The following is a 19,270-nucleotide window of genomic DNA, read 5'->3' on the forward strand; positions in this document are numbered from 1 at the left end:
CCTGACGAGGTGCTCCATGTCCAGCTAGCCACAACACACAAAATATTGCGCTGTACTTGTAATATGAAATATTATGTAATATGTACTTGTGATAAGAGGTGGTTAAAATACCAATATAAACACAAGCATAAACTAAATATGCCAAGAAAATTAACTCAGGAAGCAGAACTGACACAAATGTCATTTAAATTATTACTGTAAGAAAAAATTTGTACTGTACTAAATCTGCTATTAGCTAAGTATATAAAACACACACTCCCACAAAAAATCCAATGAAAATGTAAGTAAAATTGCTTTTATTTTCATAAATAAAAGATAAATCATTATATAAACACTGAGCAGCGTAGCACTGTCCTTGCCTGGTATGACATACATGCAACACGACTGTACAGTTCCATCTCCCTACAGTTTTCATGCCAGTGTTCCACACTCGCTATCTCCCCAAATTCCCAATACCACTTCAAAACCTTCTATGATGGGGTTCATTAGGTGTCACCTCTTCAGCCAACAGAAGACTTCTTGTCTGACCATGTGAACACCGCCAATTACGGATTTCATCACCTGTACTTACTGTAGAAGCACTGAACATATATGTGCTTCCATTTCACCAATGGTGGTTTAGTCCAGTCCACAAAAATCTCCCTACCTAGTTAATTAGTACTAGTACCTAAAACAAGCCCCACGGGCAGAGAGCAAGCAGACTTGAGCAAGTACTAGTTAAAGAGTTGTCAGTAAATGGCACCTAGGACAAGCACTCTGTACTTAGGGGGAAACTTAGTATTTTTTCTACAGGCAGCAAAACAAACCAAATGCCCATTTGTTCATTCAGTAGTTTCTCCAAGTGTTCTGAAAGCTGCAGCTTCAAATGTTAAATAGATACCGTAAGCTGTAACTACCATTTCTATTTTTAAAAAAAAAACTTCATTGATTCTATGGAGTGTTTCCAAGGAGTATAAACTATGATATATGATTTATTGAATAAAATCTTGATTGAAGGATAATATGTTCATTCTTTATCATGAGATGTATATTCCTGTTTCAATACTTTATGTGACTGATGTGTTTCCCACAGGGTTGCTATGTAGTTGCAGTGGTTTGTCTAAGTGCCTGCCCACTGGTGCGTGCACAGTGAGCTCTCATGTGCACTACTGTTCCTATCAAGTGAGCCCATCTGCCCGTTATGAACAGGAGTTAACACTGCAGGAGAGTAACCGAGCAGGACACACTACAGATATGTGACTTTGAAAGTGTCACACACCCTCTATTTCCCAGTCTGTGGATATAACCAAACTGTTTAAGTGGTACCCACTTTGAAGATCATAGTTTATATCTATATCCCAACCTTCTGCTGCTATAGCCTTTGGCCTACAGCCAAAGAAGTCTGATAGGCTAGATGTCGAAGAAAACCATGTTAAAGACAATGTACACCAAAATCAGTTAACAAAGGGTATTTTCTGAAAATGCTTTTAACAAAGGAGTCATCAGTGTGATCCAGGACAACCTATCTCGACTGAGCCTAAGAAAGGCTTTCTTTACAACATGCAATGCTGTGCTTCTTTAAAACACACTTTCCATTCTTTACCTCTCTCTACAGAAACACCAAATACTAGTACAAAGCTTTGTCCCTTACATAAAAAAATTCATTAGAAAAAGTACTTGTAAAAAAAAAAAAAAAACCACTGTCTGGACACTGAGGGTGACGATGGGAACATGGGACTCTGCAGGGAAGGGAAGTGTACGCCATCACCGGTTTCCCTAAGTTCCACATTCCTCTAAACACTGATTTTTCTAGTAAATTATTGGCTGCTAAGTGTAAGGAAAGAATTTGGTCTGAAGGTTTTCTGATTTTTAACTGCAAATTTCTTTTCCCACCAGAAGACTGAGTTAGACTAAAATCTAACAAGTCGGTGACAAGAGGGGAACTCATTTCTTTTCAAACATCCTTCTGGTATCAAACAAGAAGCAAAACACTTTTTTATGAAGGTAGAAAAACATTAACATGAAACTTACTCTCTAGTGTTCAAATAAGTCCAACACCCCCACACACTCATTAAAGGCATAAAAACAACCCTTCCAAGTGTCGTCCTGATTAAAAAAGCAGAGCCCAGAAACAAAAGCATAAAACCAAGAATAAATAAACAAAAGGCCAAGTCTCTCTGAAGTCAGTAATTACCCCATGGGCTTCAGAGAAATCAGAAAAGGTGAAGTGAAGCCCCGCAGTTCATCTTAGGGACTGGCAGCGAGATCTCTAAACAAGTGTCACTTAAGAGACAGAACACCCAGTGTCCTTTTGAGGTTTGATATCCGGTTCTTTCACAGGTTTCACATCGTCTTCCGGTTTGGGTTTGACCTAGGGAGAAAGGAAACATGGTGAATATGCAAATGGAGCTTGAGGAAACCCGCAGAGGTTTCCTCTACTTCCTACCTTCCAGAGTGATATTAAAGGATGGCACTGAGGTGACCCACGCCACGGGGTCGGAGGGTGTACTCCTCCTCTACAATCTTTCAGTAAAGGAAAAACTTGGTAACAGAGATGATTTATGACAATATAAGCTATCTTTTAAAGGACTGCTTCAGAAGCCCAATAGGAAGAAAAAGTGATTGTATTAAGGAGTCCCAGCACTCGGGAGGCAGAGGCAGGTGGATCTCTGGGAGTTCGAGGCCAGCCTGATCTACAAGAGCTAGTTCCGGAAAAGGCACCCAAGCTACAGAGAAACCCTGTCTCGAAAAACCAAAAAAAAAAAAAAAAAAAAAGGAGTACTTGTATGGGGAGGAAACTATAAAAATATACAATTTCAAGGGAGGATTACAGTTATAAAACAATCCCCGCTCCTTCGGACACAGATCCCTAGTCTTTTGGTAATGAAACAGACCTTTCCTGTGAGCTACCGTCTGATTCAGAGCGCCACAGGAGCTTAGGGATGAACGAATGCACACACATTCTATTCACTTCTGGATGACTAACAGAATGCTGCCATTAACCCGAATCTCCAAATTCCTGGGGTCAGAAGGGACATTGCTATAGCAACATCAACACGGATTCCCCCCACCCCCCACCCCATCGTCTCCTTAAGAAAGCACTGACAAGCTGTGAAAATGAGGTGATGTGATGTGTTGGAAACAATGTCAGTAGATTACACAGAAATCTAGAAGTCACTGAAGGGGTAGGGGCTACTACTGAGAACAATCTACACCCGATTAGATGAAGCACTGTAATGAGCCAACTGAGCATTCAGACAAATACATAGACCTGCTGGAGTAAACAAAGACACGCAAAACTAGCTTTACAGTCTCCTTAAACATCTGTGACTGGAAAGAAAGCCCCAGTCTCATACACTGTCATCCTTGGGTCTCTTGGTGAGATCAAACGCAGCCAACGCTTCCGGTGTCCAGTGAGCACTCATAGGAGGAAATTCAAAAGGCACAGGCTCTACCAGTCCATAATTTGCTTTGAGTTCCAGTTGTGGGGCTTCTGTTGGGATTTTTTGAAAGTAACTGCAAAAAAGCAATTTAAATAGTAGTTTATTCATTTCTTCAGCAACACTTGAGCACCTAACATGTTCAAAGCTACGATGAGTATGACGGTTCTCAGCTCTGGGGGCACAGTCCCAAACGGACGGGCTGAGAAGTTGGGAGGCCCTAGCGGATTACAGCACAATGCAACAGCGTTCAAGGACAGAAAGAATACAGAGAGGGGTAGTGGGCCTGGATTTGGGGGCTCAATCTATTTTCAAAGGAAGGGAAAAAAAAAACTAAAGCAGACAAGTGAAAACATCAGTGTGACCAAATGCAGAGAGAGTATCACAGGAAGAATATAAAGAGGCAGGAGGGACAAGAATGATTCTCCCAACCTATGAAGGCACCGAACTACAGTTTGCACTGACAACTGTTGATTTCCTAATAGTTTCAGTCTTACTGCCTGAAGGGACCAGGAAAATTTACAAGAAAATTAAAATTTCCTACTTTATAGCTAGCTCAAACCAGAGTGAGACAAATATGTAAAGAAGTTGATTATAGACACACACACACCACACCCTGCACAGAGATAGCAGATAGAAGCAAAGTTTAGAAAAAATGAAGTCTTTATAGGAGTATCCTGATGAAATAAACTTTGTTACCAAACCCCACTTCGATTTTAAACCTACTTTTTATGACATCATATACAGAATAAAAGGCCCTACAAACAACTTCATCACCAATTTAAAAAGAAAATTAATACTAAATTTAAATGCAATCTAAGACACATCCTTTGGGACTGGAGATAAAACTGTTACTACAGTGACTATGGTAGCAATCCCGATCAAGGAATGAGGCATACGCACATGAACCCATTTTCTCGCTGACATTTGTCCAGGGTGTTCTTCACAAGGCTGCCAAGCTTCCGGAAGAACAGGTGACCTGACGGCTTGGCTGTAGGTCCTGGTCCTTTGGTTTCCCCGTACTCTCTGCACAGGGCTTCAGCCTCTGCGTACACTGCGGAGAGGACAACAGTCTGAGAACGGCTGGGCCCTGCCCGCGAGAGCTCAAAGACCTAAGTCAGGGACCGTGGCTTCTGCTGTTTTCACCTGCTGTGAAAGCAACACGAAGACAGTGCTGGTGGGAGGTGCTGTTTTCTAGAGGCTCGAGGATAAGACTTTTTTTCTTTTCTCCAAATATCTTGTCTATTTCTTTCATGAACTTAGCTATCTTACCCATTTCTTTCATAAACTTATAGAGTCTACACATTCCCTTTAGGATGAAAGATTTTTTTTTTTTAAGAGAGTTAAAATCCTGGAAGGAAAACTTACATTTTTCTGCTTCTTGAAGAGACCTGATTGCTTCTCCACATTTATCGCTAGCCAACAGGGTCTGGCCATGGTAACAATATGCCTGGCAAGAGAAACACATTTGCATAGATTCTGTGCTCAGATTCCATGTCACACTGTCAGGCACTGTTTGGACTATCCATGCAAGCCTTTACTTGAGGTAGGCTTCCCCTATCTCTGTCCAAATTAAATGAACAGTTAGGCCCAGCCCTGACAAGAAACAGATATGTCACTACGCTCTAAGAGCAAAACCTGCTAGCTGAAACTTGTTTGAAAAATGAGGACAGAACTATGAAAAGGAGTCAATTCTTTGTTATGCACACATAAAGAGATCGGGCCGTGTTTTGAGATGAACAAGCAGAGTCTGCTGACTGTCCCACTCCAACCCATGTCCCACCCTCATATGTCCATATATACCCCTCCTCCTGGGCTCAGGATCCTCCTCCCATCTCAGCTTCAAACGCTTAGGGTTACAGGCATGTCTCACCAAACCCAGTAAGGACCACAGGTTTTAAGAAAAGCACACCAGCCTGAAGTCTACTCATAAAAATCTGCTGAAACAGACAACTGGTGCTGAGCAGTAGCATGCTGTAAAACATTATATAATGGAAGGGGTAGAAATATTTACTTAACTCTGAAAAAGGTTCTGACTGCCTCCCACATGATAACAACCTTAAGTTTGGTCATTTAATCAACAAGTAAAGAGCTTCTAAAATGGTGCAAACTGGTGGTTTTTGTCCTAGGTCATACACACTGTGTGGTATGCCTAAGGTTAAAATAAATCAACAACAAAAGCACGGTGTGTATAGAGGTGTGAGTGAGCAGGGGCTCAGAGGCCAACCTTAGGTTCAGTCCCTCCCGTCTGCTCTGTTTGAGGCAGGCTGTCCTATTGTTTGCTGTGAGGCATGCAAGACTAGCAGCTGGCATTTCTGCCTTCTATCTCACTGTAGGGTGCTGGCCTTACAGATGTGCATGACTGCATTCAGCTTAACATGGCTTCTGGGGATCTGAACTCAGATCTTCACACTTGCTCACAACCTACTGAGCCATCTTCCCAAGCCACTGAGGTTAGAATTTGTTGATACAAATTTGTCCTCTCATGGACAAGATAAAACAACTGAGAGAATTCATTATGTGCCTAGCCTGAAAATACGATTTGGGACCGCGCAGCACCTCTAGGTCTACAACTGTCTATCCTCTTGCACTCACTCCTGAGAGCTGCCTGTCACTGGCAATCACTTCACCATCTGCAGGGCTGTCGGGACTTACATAGGCCGTGTAGAAGCACATCTTCAGGTGAAGGTACTTCCTCCATTTAGCAGAGTATGCAGGCTCCAAACTGGATAAAGTATGATCTAAAGTTACATTTTAAAAAGCAAAATATCATTTCACCCAGTTTCACTGGAACATTCCTTAGTTCCTGTGTTCTGGTGCTAATAAAAGCAGAATGTCATCTAGTCTAAATTCAAGCTTTCATACATTAAGAAAAAAAAAACTCTAAATACTTAATATGATTTATTTCTTCATAATTATGTATTTGAACAACATAATAAATACCTCTTCAATTTAATGGTTAATATAGCTTTAAATTAATGGCAAAATCCAAACATTTTCCTAAATCAATTTTGACTTCCTTATTTTCAACTTCATTATCACTGTCAAACTTTTCTTCATTTCCTTCAAAGCCTATAATAATTTCTTCTTAAACACCGAGCCTGCCTATCCCTTCACACAGCAAGCCCATGTGGGAGCTGGGAATTTTCTTTCAAAATTATGATCCAATCAAATCAGACTCACTTTGTTTTGCAATCAAACTAAAAAGCCACTTTCCTCCTGCAAGCATTCTCTGGCACGCCCACACTGTTCAGTTTCTTACATCAGTGATGCTGTATCTTATACCATGATCTGACTCCAAGTTCACCTCCTTCCCTAGACTGGGAATTTATTCTTATCTATTCCACAACCAAAATAGAAACGGGCCTCCGAACAGAAACCTAAGTGTGTTTCCTAGATCACAGGACCCAAGTTCTGGTTTTCACCTTCCACATGCTAGTAGTCACGTTATTGGTGGCCATATAACACTAAATAAGGACAACAGCTATAAAGATCTGGGCATGGTAGTGCAAGACTTTAGTCTCAGCACTTGGAAGACAGAAGCAGGTGGATTTCTTGGGTTTGTGGCCAATCTGGTCTGTCTACATAGTCAGTTTTCAGTCAGGGCTACACAGAAAGACCTAGTCTTAAAAATGAACTAACTAACTAAATACATATGTAAGATTGTTATAAAGACCAAAATGAGCAATGGCTGCATATAACCAGATATAACTGGTGGAAAGTACACTATCTTTCTATAAGCCATTGTTAATACATTGGCTGTGAGATGCTGGGGCCTGACTCAGGAGCTCTACTACAAGGTATATTCCCAGCTCCTTACACATTAATTTATACCATATTAACTAACATGTATACATGCATATTTGTGTCTGAGAGGAGCATGTGTGTGTGTAGGCTATTGACCCTATCTGTTGAGACAAGGTCTCTTGGCTTTTACCTGGATCTTACTGACTGAGCAAGGCACAGGGATCCCGCGTGACTCCTCCTCCTTGGCAGTAAGATCACAAGCACTTGTCATCACGCTTGGTTCTTTTACATCCTACAGATCGAACTTAGGTCTTAATGCTCGCATGGCAAACACTTGACCCACAGCGCTGTGTCCCTGCTTTTGAGACAAATTGTCCAGGCCAACCTTGATTTTACTCTGCAGTCAGGAGGCCTTGGAACAATCCTCCTGCGACAGCCTCTGGAGCACCTGTGCCACCACATCTGGAGCTACCATACCTGGCCTCTTATTTTTAAAAAGGCCAAAATCCAAAGATTTTGTTCTAGTAATGTAATGGGAAATACGAGATTCTCAGCAAAAATCAAATGAACACGAAAACCGAAGGACTGTTAGTTTAACAACACGGCGAGTTTACCTGCTTTCTGGTAGAAGCTGGCCGTTTCATAGGCAAGTGCAGCAATCAGTCCTGGAGCATGCTTCAGCTCAATTGCTCGGGCAATTGTTACTGTAACCGACACATAATAAATACAATCTCTAAGTTCACATCCAGTTATGGGAAGTTCAGTCATAACAGCAGAAGACAGCCTGACAGTCTTCTTTCAGATTTTCAGTTTTTCAAAAATATGTTTTAGTATAAAATTTATAGAAAACAAACACAAAAAGAAAACACTGATTTTATGTTTCTGATACAGTATCTTAAATCACTAGCCAACTATTAGCACAGAGAATTACTAAAATAGCAAGACAGAAGAAGAAAAGTGCTTTGAAAGCACTCAGTCTTGACATACAGATAAAAAGCTTATAGTAGTTACTTTAGTTTTTGGAAACTGACAGATGAAGACTTCAGGTAATTTAATGATGGGAGAAGGAAAGTAATAAGCACAACACAGGAGGAGGGATGAGCAGCGTTGATGCTTGCAGCAGGAACGAGGCTCGCAGTTAAGATTACAAAGTACTCTTTCAGAAGAGCCACGTTCGGTTCCCAATGTGCATTTTGGGAGGGTCACAACCACCTGTAACTACAGCTTCAAGGGATTTGGCACCCTCTTTTGACCTCCAAGGGCACCCACACACATAACCCCACCATATACACTCTCTTTCTCACACACACCTAAAAATTAATCTTAAAGAAAAAAAAACCCAAAGATGAACATTAATGTTATCAAAAAGGCATGAAATCAAAACCCTCTTTAAAGAAACATCAGCTGGAAGGAGCTCTCTAGACAGCAAAGGAAATGTTATAGGGTAAAACGGCCCTTATAATCAGTTCTTAAAATTTAAAACTTAATACAGCTAATTGTGGTATTTTCCAAAGACTCAAAAGCCAATATAAACAGTCTTAAAAGCAAAACACCTTGGAATGTTTCCATACCTTCTTGAGCCTCAGCCTGGCACTGGATGATGTAAGTATCTATAAGCCGAGCCTCTAAGTCCTGGCCCTTTTCTGCTGGTGTAAGAAGTTTGGGTATATGACTTTCCTGGAGAGAAAAAACAGAAAACAAACATGTCAAATCTCATCTTAATGCTCCTGTCAGAGGCGAAGATGTGATTATGGGATATTCAATTTAGAGACTCACTGGGAACCTAAGAGAACAGACCAAGCAGTGTCTGTAAGCTCACAGGCGTGGTGAGGACTTATCTATTCAAAGTGAATTTTTATAAGAAATCCAGAAGTGAGACTTAGGTTATGGATAGACTTCTTTGCCAATACAATATAATGCAAAGCATATCTTTATCTTAGAAAGTATTTAGCTGCAATAGTAATGAAAATTCTCTTTTGTTCTGTGACTTGTTCATTCACAGTAAGAGCTAATGTTGAAAAGAAAATACTGCAAATTCTACATCATCTAATTCAGGATGAAGAAACACCATACGGCTGCCTCCAGAGGCCCTCAGTAATCAGTAGTTTCCATCATAAGAAGCAGAAGGGCAGTGTCAGAGGAAGACAAGCATTTTTTCCTCAGAGTTCCTGTCCTATATTCAGGCTATCTGATATCATTATATTGCAGTGATTGGCTGGCCAGTGAGACTCAGAATGCGACCTCAGAGTCCGTACTGAGGGACTGCGACTGCTCCCAGTGACAGCAGAAAGTAGTGCGCGCAGTAGCACAGACATCAACTGATCTGTTTTGTTTTCACTCAGGGTAAGACACAGAAAAGTAAGCAGAATATTACAGCTAAAGCTTCTAGCTATGATCCACCAACTTGAAAGTAAAAATGGAGTTACTAGCATAGTAACTGGCTGTGGCTACCAGGAAGGCAGCTAAAGTACAGCCTGCACAGTCAGCTCAGACACAAGCCCTGGACATTTGCACTCAGCCACCGTGGCTGCACACATTCCCCTTGTCACCACTGCCTAGACAACACAGTAGCACGAGTACTCACAGAGCAGTCACTCTGTGCTAGCTGACGAGCGAGGTATACAGTACACAGGCCGTGCACAGCTTACATGCAGAGCCCACGTCATTTTAGAAAAGGCACCACGGAATCTAGATTTGGGTATGCAGATGTGGAAGGGCAGTCTGTTCTTGAACCAACTCTCTGCAGTTACTGCAGGGACTGGACTACCTCTCTGACACAATGGAGTTACTAATCCTGACACACAGTCCAAGATTTAACAAGGTGCCACCCCCTGATCCATCCTACCCCGCCCTGCTCCCCAACCCCATTTACCTTTAAATGTTTAAAAATCCCAGCTGCAATTTTTAGGCTCCGATGGACATCTTTTGCTTCATCTTCTGTTATGCTTTAAGACAGTGGTTATGCAAGTTAGAGGATGCGCCTTATTTCTGGTCCTAACAGCTACCACGTTATCAGAACACCAAGGCTGGGACATGGCTCAGTTCCTAAGAGCACTTGCTGCTCTTGCAGAGGACTCAGCCCAGCTCCCAGCACCGGCTCACATGCCTGTGACTCCAGCTCCAGGGAGACCCAACACCTCTGGCCTCCTCATGCATGAGCACATACCCACATACAGACACTTAACCAAATGAGTTTCTTATTGTTAGTTTTCTTCCTTAAAAAGAAATCTAATTTCCCTAAATAAATTAAAAAAAAAAACAAAACTAAAAATGCACATGAAACATACCCAAGACTCTGCAGATGAACAGCAAGCTTGCCTCGAAAGAAATACTAAACAGTCTTATGTCTTTACAGACTGCTCTGCCATAAACACATACAAAATACTACGAACTTAACACATCACGGCAGCTACACACACTACTCTGTTCATCTGAGTCACTCCACACCGGCCAACATGACTCATGTTTACATGTCTGCATATTACTATGTGTGGATTACCCAGAATGGATGTGCCAGCTTCTCAATGCTGTATGTATGTTACTATGAAAGTTGTCTCATCTAATTTTACAATTCTTAAAAAAAGTTGTTATTTCTCTGTGTGCATTGGTGTGTGAGTGGAGGTCACAGACAAGTGTGTGGGCTCAGCTCTCTCCTCCCCTTGTTCTGTGTCATTGACGAGCTTGTGTCATTGGGTGGCAAGCACCTTTACCCACTGAGTTACCTCATTGGCATCATGCAATTCTTTAGTCCTCTAAACAATTTTTTATGTACCTTTAAGGGTTTTTTTTAACCTCTTTTTCTACAAATTGCCTATTCATATCCTTTATTTTCAACTGACTTGATAGATGTTGATTTTTAGATTATACATTTAAAAATGGACAACTTATAACGAGTTGCAGGTTTGCTGACCAATTCTGTCACTGTTTGAAATCTCTGTTTATAGTACTTTAAATGTAGTCAAGGAGCCACACTTTTAATGGCTTCTTGGCTTGGGGCCTTACTTAGCTCTACTACCACATAGCAAGATTATGGAAACCTTTCCCCTTGTAAAACCAGAGTACAGGCTGGTGGCTGCACAGGCTGGCAACCTGGAATCAACCTCTGGAACCCATGCAGAAGTGAAAGGAGAGAACCTACTGCACACAGCTAACCCTGGCCTGTGCGTCCCCTGCCTACCCCAAGAGCAATAAATAAAAATTTACAAAACAAAGATTAAACTGCCTAACTGCAGTTCTTAAGTATGAACAATGACTCTTGTACTTAGTTCAAGTGGAACGTTTTAGAAAATAGCCTAGACTTAAATTCAATATATTTAAAACAACAACAACAACAACAACAACACACACACACACACACACACACACACAAATAAAACCTTTGCTTTCTAACTTACTTTTCTTTTCCAGCCAATCGTGAAGCATATTTGGTATACCATAATGCTACGTTAAATCCCATGGATATCAGTTCAAAAACAGCATCCTGCTGGGCACTGGAATTAGAAATGAAATCATTAAGTTCTGTAAATTATGAAGACACAGCTAAACAAAGCTTACTTGGCTTAGCAGGGTAGGGCTCTTGCTGCCAAGTTTGATGGCCCGAGTTTAATCCCTGGGACCCACATGGTTGAAGAGAAACGATTCCTGCATGTTGTTATCCAATCTTCGCGTATGTACTATGACATGCAGGCTCACACACATGTACACATGACAACACATATAATTAATAAGTGCATTAATTAAAAAATTATGAAGATACAAGTTGGGCACAGTGGTGCACACCTTTAATCCTGACATTTGGGAGGCAGAGGCTGGTGGATCACAGTGAGTTTGAAGCCAGCCTGGTGTACAGAGTCATTTCCAGGGCAGCCAGGGCTACACAGTGATAGCCTGTCTCAAACAACAACAACAACAACAAAAACAAACAAACAAAAAACCAAAGAAACCAAAAGAGAGAACTGACACACATAAATACAGGTAACTAACAATCTAAATACAGTGGTACAGAATTTTCTTAGTTTGCTTTCTATGTGCTAACACAGAAAGCATGCACACACACACATGTACACACATACACACACAAGCATGCACACACAAACTACTTGGGGAAGGAAAGGTTTAGTTCAGCTTACAGCTTACAGTCTAATATGACATCGGAACAGACACTCAGCACAGGAAACCGGAAGCAGAACTGTGGCAGAGGCCACGGTGGAACGCTGCTTACTGGTTTGCTCCCCATAGCTTTCTCGGTTTCTTTTTTATACAATTCAAGATGACCTGCCCCGTGGTAGCAACTCCCAGGTGGGCTGGCCCCTCCTCGCATGAATCGCTCATCAAGAAAATGACCCACAGGTTAATCCAATGGAAGAATTTTCTCAATAGAGTTCCCTCTCCCAAATGACCCTAGTTTACACCAAGCTGAGAAAAAAAAAAATTAACCAGCACAAGTGTGAACTATGTACTTCACAGTAATAATCACAAAAAAAAGTAGTTTCCAAAGCTGTTATAGAATAGCTTTAAAACTATGTATTTCTGAGACTCCTAAAAAGTCAGAAAGCCCTGGGTGGTGGTGGCACATGCCTTTAATACTAGCACTCGGGAGACAGAGCTTGTTCTGTAGCCCAGGTTGGCTTCAAACTCATGATCCTTCTGCCTCAGCGTCCCTCGCACGTGGTTATCAGCATGTGCACCATTGCTCAGCTTAATCCATGGAACCAATACTGGGATGATGTGGGGAAAGCGCTGAATTTACGTAATTCAAGCCCTTCACAGTCTGCCAAGTTTTTCAATGTAAAGAGGATGAAGACTTGATCCTTAAAAAATAGACTTCACGGGGCTGGAAAGATGGCTCAGTGGTTAAGAGCACTGGCTGGTCTTCCAGAGGACTCAGGTTCAATTCCTAGAACCCATGGCAGCTCCCAACTGTCTGCAACTCCTGTCACAGGGGATCCAACACTGTCACAAGAGACATATGTGCAGGCAAAACACAAATGTACATAAAATACAAATAAAATTAAAAATAGTCTTTCACAACAACAACTCCTTAATTTTGAGTGAAAAACAGTGATTACACACACACACACAAAAAAACCCAGGAAGTCTTGGAAAACTCTGGTATTCAAGACTACTAGAATCCACACAACATGTCCAAGGAAGAAAGGAAAGCAACAAACAGTGAATGTCTTAATTCTGTAAAGCCTGGCATTACATCATTCATCACGCCTACAGTTTCTCATTTTGTTCCTCACAGTATCCCATTATCATCATCACATCAAAATCTAATTAACGTGGATGTTCATAGAAAACCTACACTGTGTCTTGGCATGTATGAATCCAACATTCATCCTTTCTATTGTAACACCACCCTGGGATGTGATCTCCAATCGCTTCCTTTCTATTTCTGCTTGCTTGTGTTTATGGATACACATGTGTCATAAAGCATACGTGGAAATCAAAAGGTAAATTCTGGGAGTTGGCTCTGTCCTTTGACTCTATGTAGGGTCTGGGAATTGAACTCGGATTGTCAGGCTTGGCAGCACACATCTTCACACACTGAGCCACCTTACTGGCTTCTTTTCTATTTTTTATTAAACAAAGATCTATGGCCATTTTAACAAGCCATTGTGTTTTTAAAAAATAAAGGTTAATGTCGCAATGACCTATTCATAGTTGAGGAGTGAGAAAGTTTTAAGAGTAGAAACACAGTTAGAAAGGAGGGGGGAAATAAAGCCAGTTTTGGACTGCAAACTGGGTGTTATTAAACAGTCCAATGTGTTTAAAGTTAATATTTATTTTTGCTGCAAAAATGGATTTTGTCTGGTAGAAATACATTATTTTAAACTTATACCACACACTAGTTTAAGTCAATATTTTAATTAATTTCTTTACAAGTGACAATGCTTATCTGTTCTTCTTCAAATACACTGGCCAAACAGTTAAAGCAGAATTGGAGTTAGGCCTCATCAGCACCGCTCACCTCGGAACATGTCCTTGCAATGTATCAGTCCACTTGAAACTCTGCACATATCGTAACTTGCTTTCTTGGGTAGAGTCTCCCAGTGAATTTATGAAACCTATGAAAGGAAGCAACATATTTTAATTTTAGAACAAATATTTTTTCTAGTTAAAATTGTATTTGTACATAGCTGGGCGTGATGGTGCGTGCCTTTATCCCAGCACTAGGAAGACAGGCAGGCGGGATCTCTGTGAGTGCAAGGCCAGCCTGATCTACAAATTGCGTTCCAGGACAGCCAGGGCTACACAGAGAAATGCTGTCTTGAAGCCCCCTCCCCACCAAAAACAATTGTTTTATTCATATAATTACTTTTTTCAGGTGCCTGAATGAACCTTCTGGTACTGAATTTCTCCTTCCCCTATTTTGCATATTCTTCTATTAATAAAATATGAACTATATCTATCTATAGTTATCTATATCTATCTACCTATCTATCTATATTATAGATATAGATATCCACTTTTTAGACTATTAGTAAGACCATGTACCACCACTTACAATGTCACGTTGAGACCCAAGCATTCCAAACAAAGCCTGGGAGATAAAACTATCTGTATCTGAACAGTCAAATGCACAGACCACATAGCTGGTAAAGTGACCAACCTTGTAAAAGTGAAAAATACAAGTCTGCTGCGTTCTTCATCGTTTCCGGGTTACAGCTCAAATCAGTGAACAACTCGAGGAGCCGAGTCCTGGATGATCTCAAATCACTAACATCAACAGACAGGAAAGCTAAGTAAGCTGTGTTTCAAAGACTACATAAAAACAGTTCAGAGGCTACAACTTAAAAGTATTAAAACAATACCACAGATCCCCTGATTCCTTCTTTATGAAGTACCAATCCCAAGGAATAAATTTAATTAGGGTCAATGTTAGAAATAAATGAAGTTTCTATTAACAATTGCTTCAAAAGTTATACGAAAATAAACTCAGTCTAATTAAAGGGGCAATGCAAGCACCCAATTATACAATAAAAATATATAGCAAGTTTTAAAAGCAAAAATATCAACCAGGTATGGCAACACAAACCTGTAATGTAGTGCTCAGGAGGTGGGAGAGGAGAGGAACCCTTAGCTACAGAGCCGAGGCAAGGCTGAGGCAGCTCGGGCTAGCTGAGACCCTGTCTCCATCAACATAAATAACAACTGAATGGATTTAAAATTCATTCTTCCTTCTCTGTGTGTGTATGTGTGTGTGTGTGTGTGTGCTGACAGGGTTTCTTTGTGTAGCCTTGGCTGTCCTGTAACTAGCTGTGTAGACCAGCTGGCGCTGAACTCACCTGCTTCTGCCTCCTGAGTGCTGGGATTAAAGGCATGTGGCATCACTTGGCTCACTTTTCATTCTTTAGCCAATAGTTTCGGGGGAAACAGAAATTTAATGTACTTGTGTATCATTTTAATAACTATTTTGATTCCTAAATTTGGCACTCCACACAAAACATCTAACATATACTGTATGAATAAATATACATCCAGAAGATGTGAAACTGGATGGCCAAGGTGCCCCACACGCCATTCTTCTCCGACTTTCCCTCTTGGTGACAGTGTGTACTACAGTTCCAGGATGCTCCTCCCCATGCAACACTTCTTCTCTATGTCCCCAGTTCTCTCCCACACATAAAAAGGCCAGTCTTTGGCCTTCTGCTTGTCTCTTCTGAGAACTCACATCTTCAATGACTACCTCTCCTAGATCTGCAGCATCTAATCTGCATCCACGTGTAATCCGGGAAGCCATGAGAGTTCCAGAAATCACATTTAATGGGCATTGACTTAAGACCTTTAAAATAGGTTTAAGTTGCTGAAGAGTAAATTTAAACTATAGACACATAGAATGCATGATATATAATACATACTCTGAATATTTTCAAAGTCATTTGTAAATTTTCTCACTCTAAATACATGTTAGTGTGTGCGTGTGCACACACATGCAAATATTCATGCCTGGGCATATAAGGAAGTCAGGGGTTGGATGTCTGGGTCTCTCATCGAACCCAGAACTTTCCATTTCATCTAAACTTGCTGGCCGACTCTAAGATCTGCCTGTCTCCACATCTTGTGCTCAGTGCTAGGGTTCAGAGGTGTGCCATCCTGACCATTTTTTATGTGGATGTTAGGGAACTCAGGTCTCATGCTCATGCCTAAATTACCTATTTCTAAGGCATGCTTTTCTCAAGTTGTATAACTTTAAGATGAATTTAACTTTGGGCATGTTGAACTTTGGGTGACCACATGAGCGCCTGCATGCGTGTCTGAGACACACACACACGGAGCAGAAACAAAAGAAACAGTGGACCTAACATAGTGGGTAGAGTTTGCCAACTCCTGATACAAGTTAAACAATTTATGCGACCCTCAGCTCAAGTCCTTTCTCCTACATCACTACTTTGAAGGCCACTTCAAACCATAGCAATCTCTCCCTGCTTGGAATATTAATAATTTACTGTCTGGCCCATTAACAATACTTTTTTTTTCCGTTTGTTTGTTTTTTTGGAGACAGGGCTTCTCTGTATAGCTTTGGAGCCTGTCCTGGAACTTACTCTGTAGACCAGCCTGGTCTCAAACTCATAGAGATCTGCTTGCCTCGGCCTCCTGAGCGCTGAGATTAAAGGCGTGCACTAGCACACCCTGCTAACAATACTCATATCTTATCTTATGGCTCTGTTGAAATACATAGTTTAACTTTGTTACTGCTTTAACCCTTCTGGGACTCATTTACTGATCTAAGATTAAGTATGTGGCCCTGATGCCTAAAAAAGCTTAAATATCCCACGATTTAATCTTCATCTGTTGATGATAAAATAGAAATTTATCATGAGTTCAATGTTAGAAATGTGTCACACATTTCTATATTGACCATATAGATCAGTCCCTTGAAGCCTGCCCAACCAACACTGCTTAAGTTAAACTAACCGCTTACTTGCAAATCTTCGAAGCAGGAGGACCAGTGATCATGCCATAGTAGTTAAAAGACACGGGAGCTGTAGCTTTTAAAGGGTTCCTATGAAACCAATGTGTCATTTTCTCAAGATGTGTTCTACAGGCTGAAGAGACATAAAAATTGAAGAAACATTAAGTCAGAAAAAGACACAGTAAAAACTGGCTATTTTACAAGGTGTATAAACTTTATGCATAAGCTATTATACAGAAAATATACATATATAAGCATAATACACCACAAATAGATTTTGTCTTAAATTGAGTCTATAATTAGGTTATGTATAAGAAAATTAAGAACTCTGTGAGTCTGGCTAAAATGTGTTCTCACCAGTCTGGGAGAGAAGCTGAGACGCCGGTAGGGCTCCAGACTACACTTCTGAGAAGCAAAGCCGAGACTTGGTTGGATAGCTTCAAACAATAGGACCTAATGAGTCTCATTTCCTTAACACAGTCAAACGGATCCCCCCATAAACACTAAGTCTTCTGGAAATAAATAAGCTTCATATTCATTTCATTTTCCACATATTTCTGGTGCTAAAGGACCTTGGTGGATACCTTGTGTTCTGCAATCAATTGATTGGGTGTTAAACTGCTAGGACTATTTTTATAAGAAAATGTAAATTGTACAAAAACATTTGAAAAGCTTCCTCAATAAAATGTCAACCTAAAAAATGTAGCATAAAGAAAAAAAGCAGCACTGTTTTTTTTTTGTTTTGTTTTGCCTAAAAGTTCCTGGGTAGGGAATGCATTTAGTAACACAAGAAGGCTTCAAGCTGAATTCTCAAACATCTCATTAGATTCCAGAAGAAACACAGAAGCAATTCTGATAAGACAAATGCAATTTAAAGGCATTGTGCAGGTTTTCAATCCACCTTTATTGGGGGAAAAAGTGTGTGGAAGGATGCAGTGTTCTGAAATATCAACATTATGCATCACTCGGGTTAGACCCACTCATGACAAAACCGGTTTTGGGAAGCACCCGATAGTTAGTGAACAGAGAGAATGAATTTTATACTCAGGGGATACCTGGGCAGATCCACTTAGGACTCAAAACACTGAATATGCCCCTTCAGAACATATTACCAAAACAGCGTCTATACATAACACCTTCAAAACCTACGCAAACGCAGCACTAAGTGCGCCTACCATACTCTAAGAAAATTTTGAAAAAAAAAAAAAAATCCGCGACTGTTCCTGCTCCATCCTTCAAACACTCGGGTGACCTGGCACTTTTTGGGTCTCCAGACCTCGGAGGGTGGGGTCGAAGAACGACACACCCATCCCTCAGGAGCCTGCAGAGCCCCAAGTACAATCCCGAAAACAGAAGGTCACCTGCCAGACCTCCGGAGCTCCCCGGAGCCTACCTGCGGTCTAGACACTGCTCGCGCCCACTTCCTGTTTACCGCCCGGCCTCTTCCTCCGGGTGTTACCGAGTCAGGGGCCGCGACCCCACACACCCGCCTCCTGACTCGCGATCGGCTCTTAGGGTAGCACAGCGATCCTGTCAACCTCGGAAGGCCAAGCAGATGATAGCCAAGCCACGGTTCTGTGTCTAGCAACCCCTCTAACATCCAAAGGGGACGCCGAGCGGGGAGAGTCGGCCGATCTAGCTATTAATCCATCGATTCCTTCACTGTCTACCACCCAAGGGGCCATAGAAGCTCCCGTGAAGGGGGTGACCCTCCCACTGGAGTGCAGGGCCTCGAGGGGAGAGAGAGCACGGGCTCACACGCCTCATGACAAGCTTACCGGGGACTTCAGAGTCTGTCCGCCACTCTTCCTGCTGGAGGAAAGGGCAGGCAGGACCGGAGTCCGCCAGCGAGACAAGGAAGGCGCCGGTAGCACCGAGACGACAGGGCTAGAGAAGCCGGAAGCGGGGCCAGCCGCTAGGAAGCGTCACGTGACTGGAGACCGTGACAGCCGCAGGGGCGGCCGTGCATGTCTCAGAGGGGCGGTTCCGCCGCGTTGTGGCGGCCCCTGGGCTCGCTGCGTCTGCCCGCCCTTTTGTTTTCTCTTACCTCTCCAGATCCTGTCTGGGCCCTAGAGAGGGGGGCTGTGGCGGAGGTGGGGTGGGGTGTCCCCCGAGCCAAGGCCGGAAGCCGCCGTAGCGATGGCCTCGGCGGGTCGGGGCGGCCTCAACCTAACTGGGGCGTGGC

General features: G+C 41.9%; 1 protein-coding gene across 4 annotated transcripts; it reads right to left on the reverse strand.

Annotated features, from left to right (window-relative positions):
* Positions 1-279: 279 nt before the first annotated feature.
* Positions 280-19,246, reverse strand: Brox (BRO1 domain and CAAX motif containing). 4 transcript variants are annotated; one of them, XM_050142871.1, is made up of 14 exons: positions 19,133-19,246; positions 17,443-17,522; positions 17,095-17,218; positions 14,782-14,888; positions 14,140-14,236; positions 11,561-11,656; positions 10,039-10,111; positions 8,738-8,843; positions 7,781-7,870; positions 6,075-6,160; positions 4,788-4,869; positions 4,323-4,473; positions 3,336-3,495; positions 280-2,350 (listed from the first exon to the last, which is right to left on the reverse strand). In XM_050142871.1, exons 3-14 carry the CDS (start codon positions 17,193-17,195, stop codon positions 2,264-2,266), a joined length of 1,236 nt encoding a protein of 411 aa, XP_049998828.1. In that variant the 5' UTR covers positions 17,196-17,218; positions 17,443-17,522; positions 19,133-19,246; the 3' UTR covers positions 280-2,263. The 4 variants fall into 4 exon arrangements, with proteins under 4 accessions (XP_049998828.1, XP_049998826.1, XP_049998829.1 ...); XM_050142869.1 differs by lacking the exon at positions 19,133-19,246 and adding an exon at positions 18,864-19,113; XM_050142872.1 differs by lacking the exon at positions 17,443-17,522 and having other exon boundaries at positions 19,133-19,244.
* Between the last annotated feature and the right edge of the window lie 24 nt (positions 19,247-19,270).

The sequence above is a fragment of the Alexandromys fortis genome, unplaced genomic scaffold (assembly GCF_014885135.2).
Source record: "Alexandromys fortis isolate MF-2015 unplaced genomic scaffold, M_Fortis_MF-2015_v1.1 scaffold_51, whole genome shotgun sequence".
NCBI lineage: Eukaryota > Metazoa > Chordata > Mammalia > Rodentia > Cricetidae > Alexandromys > Alexandromys fortis.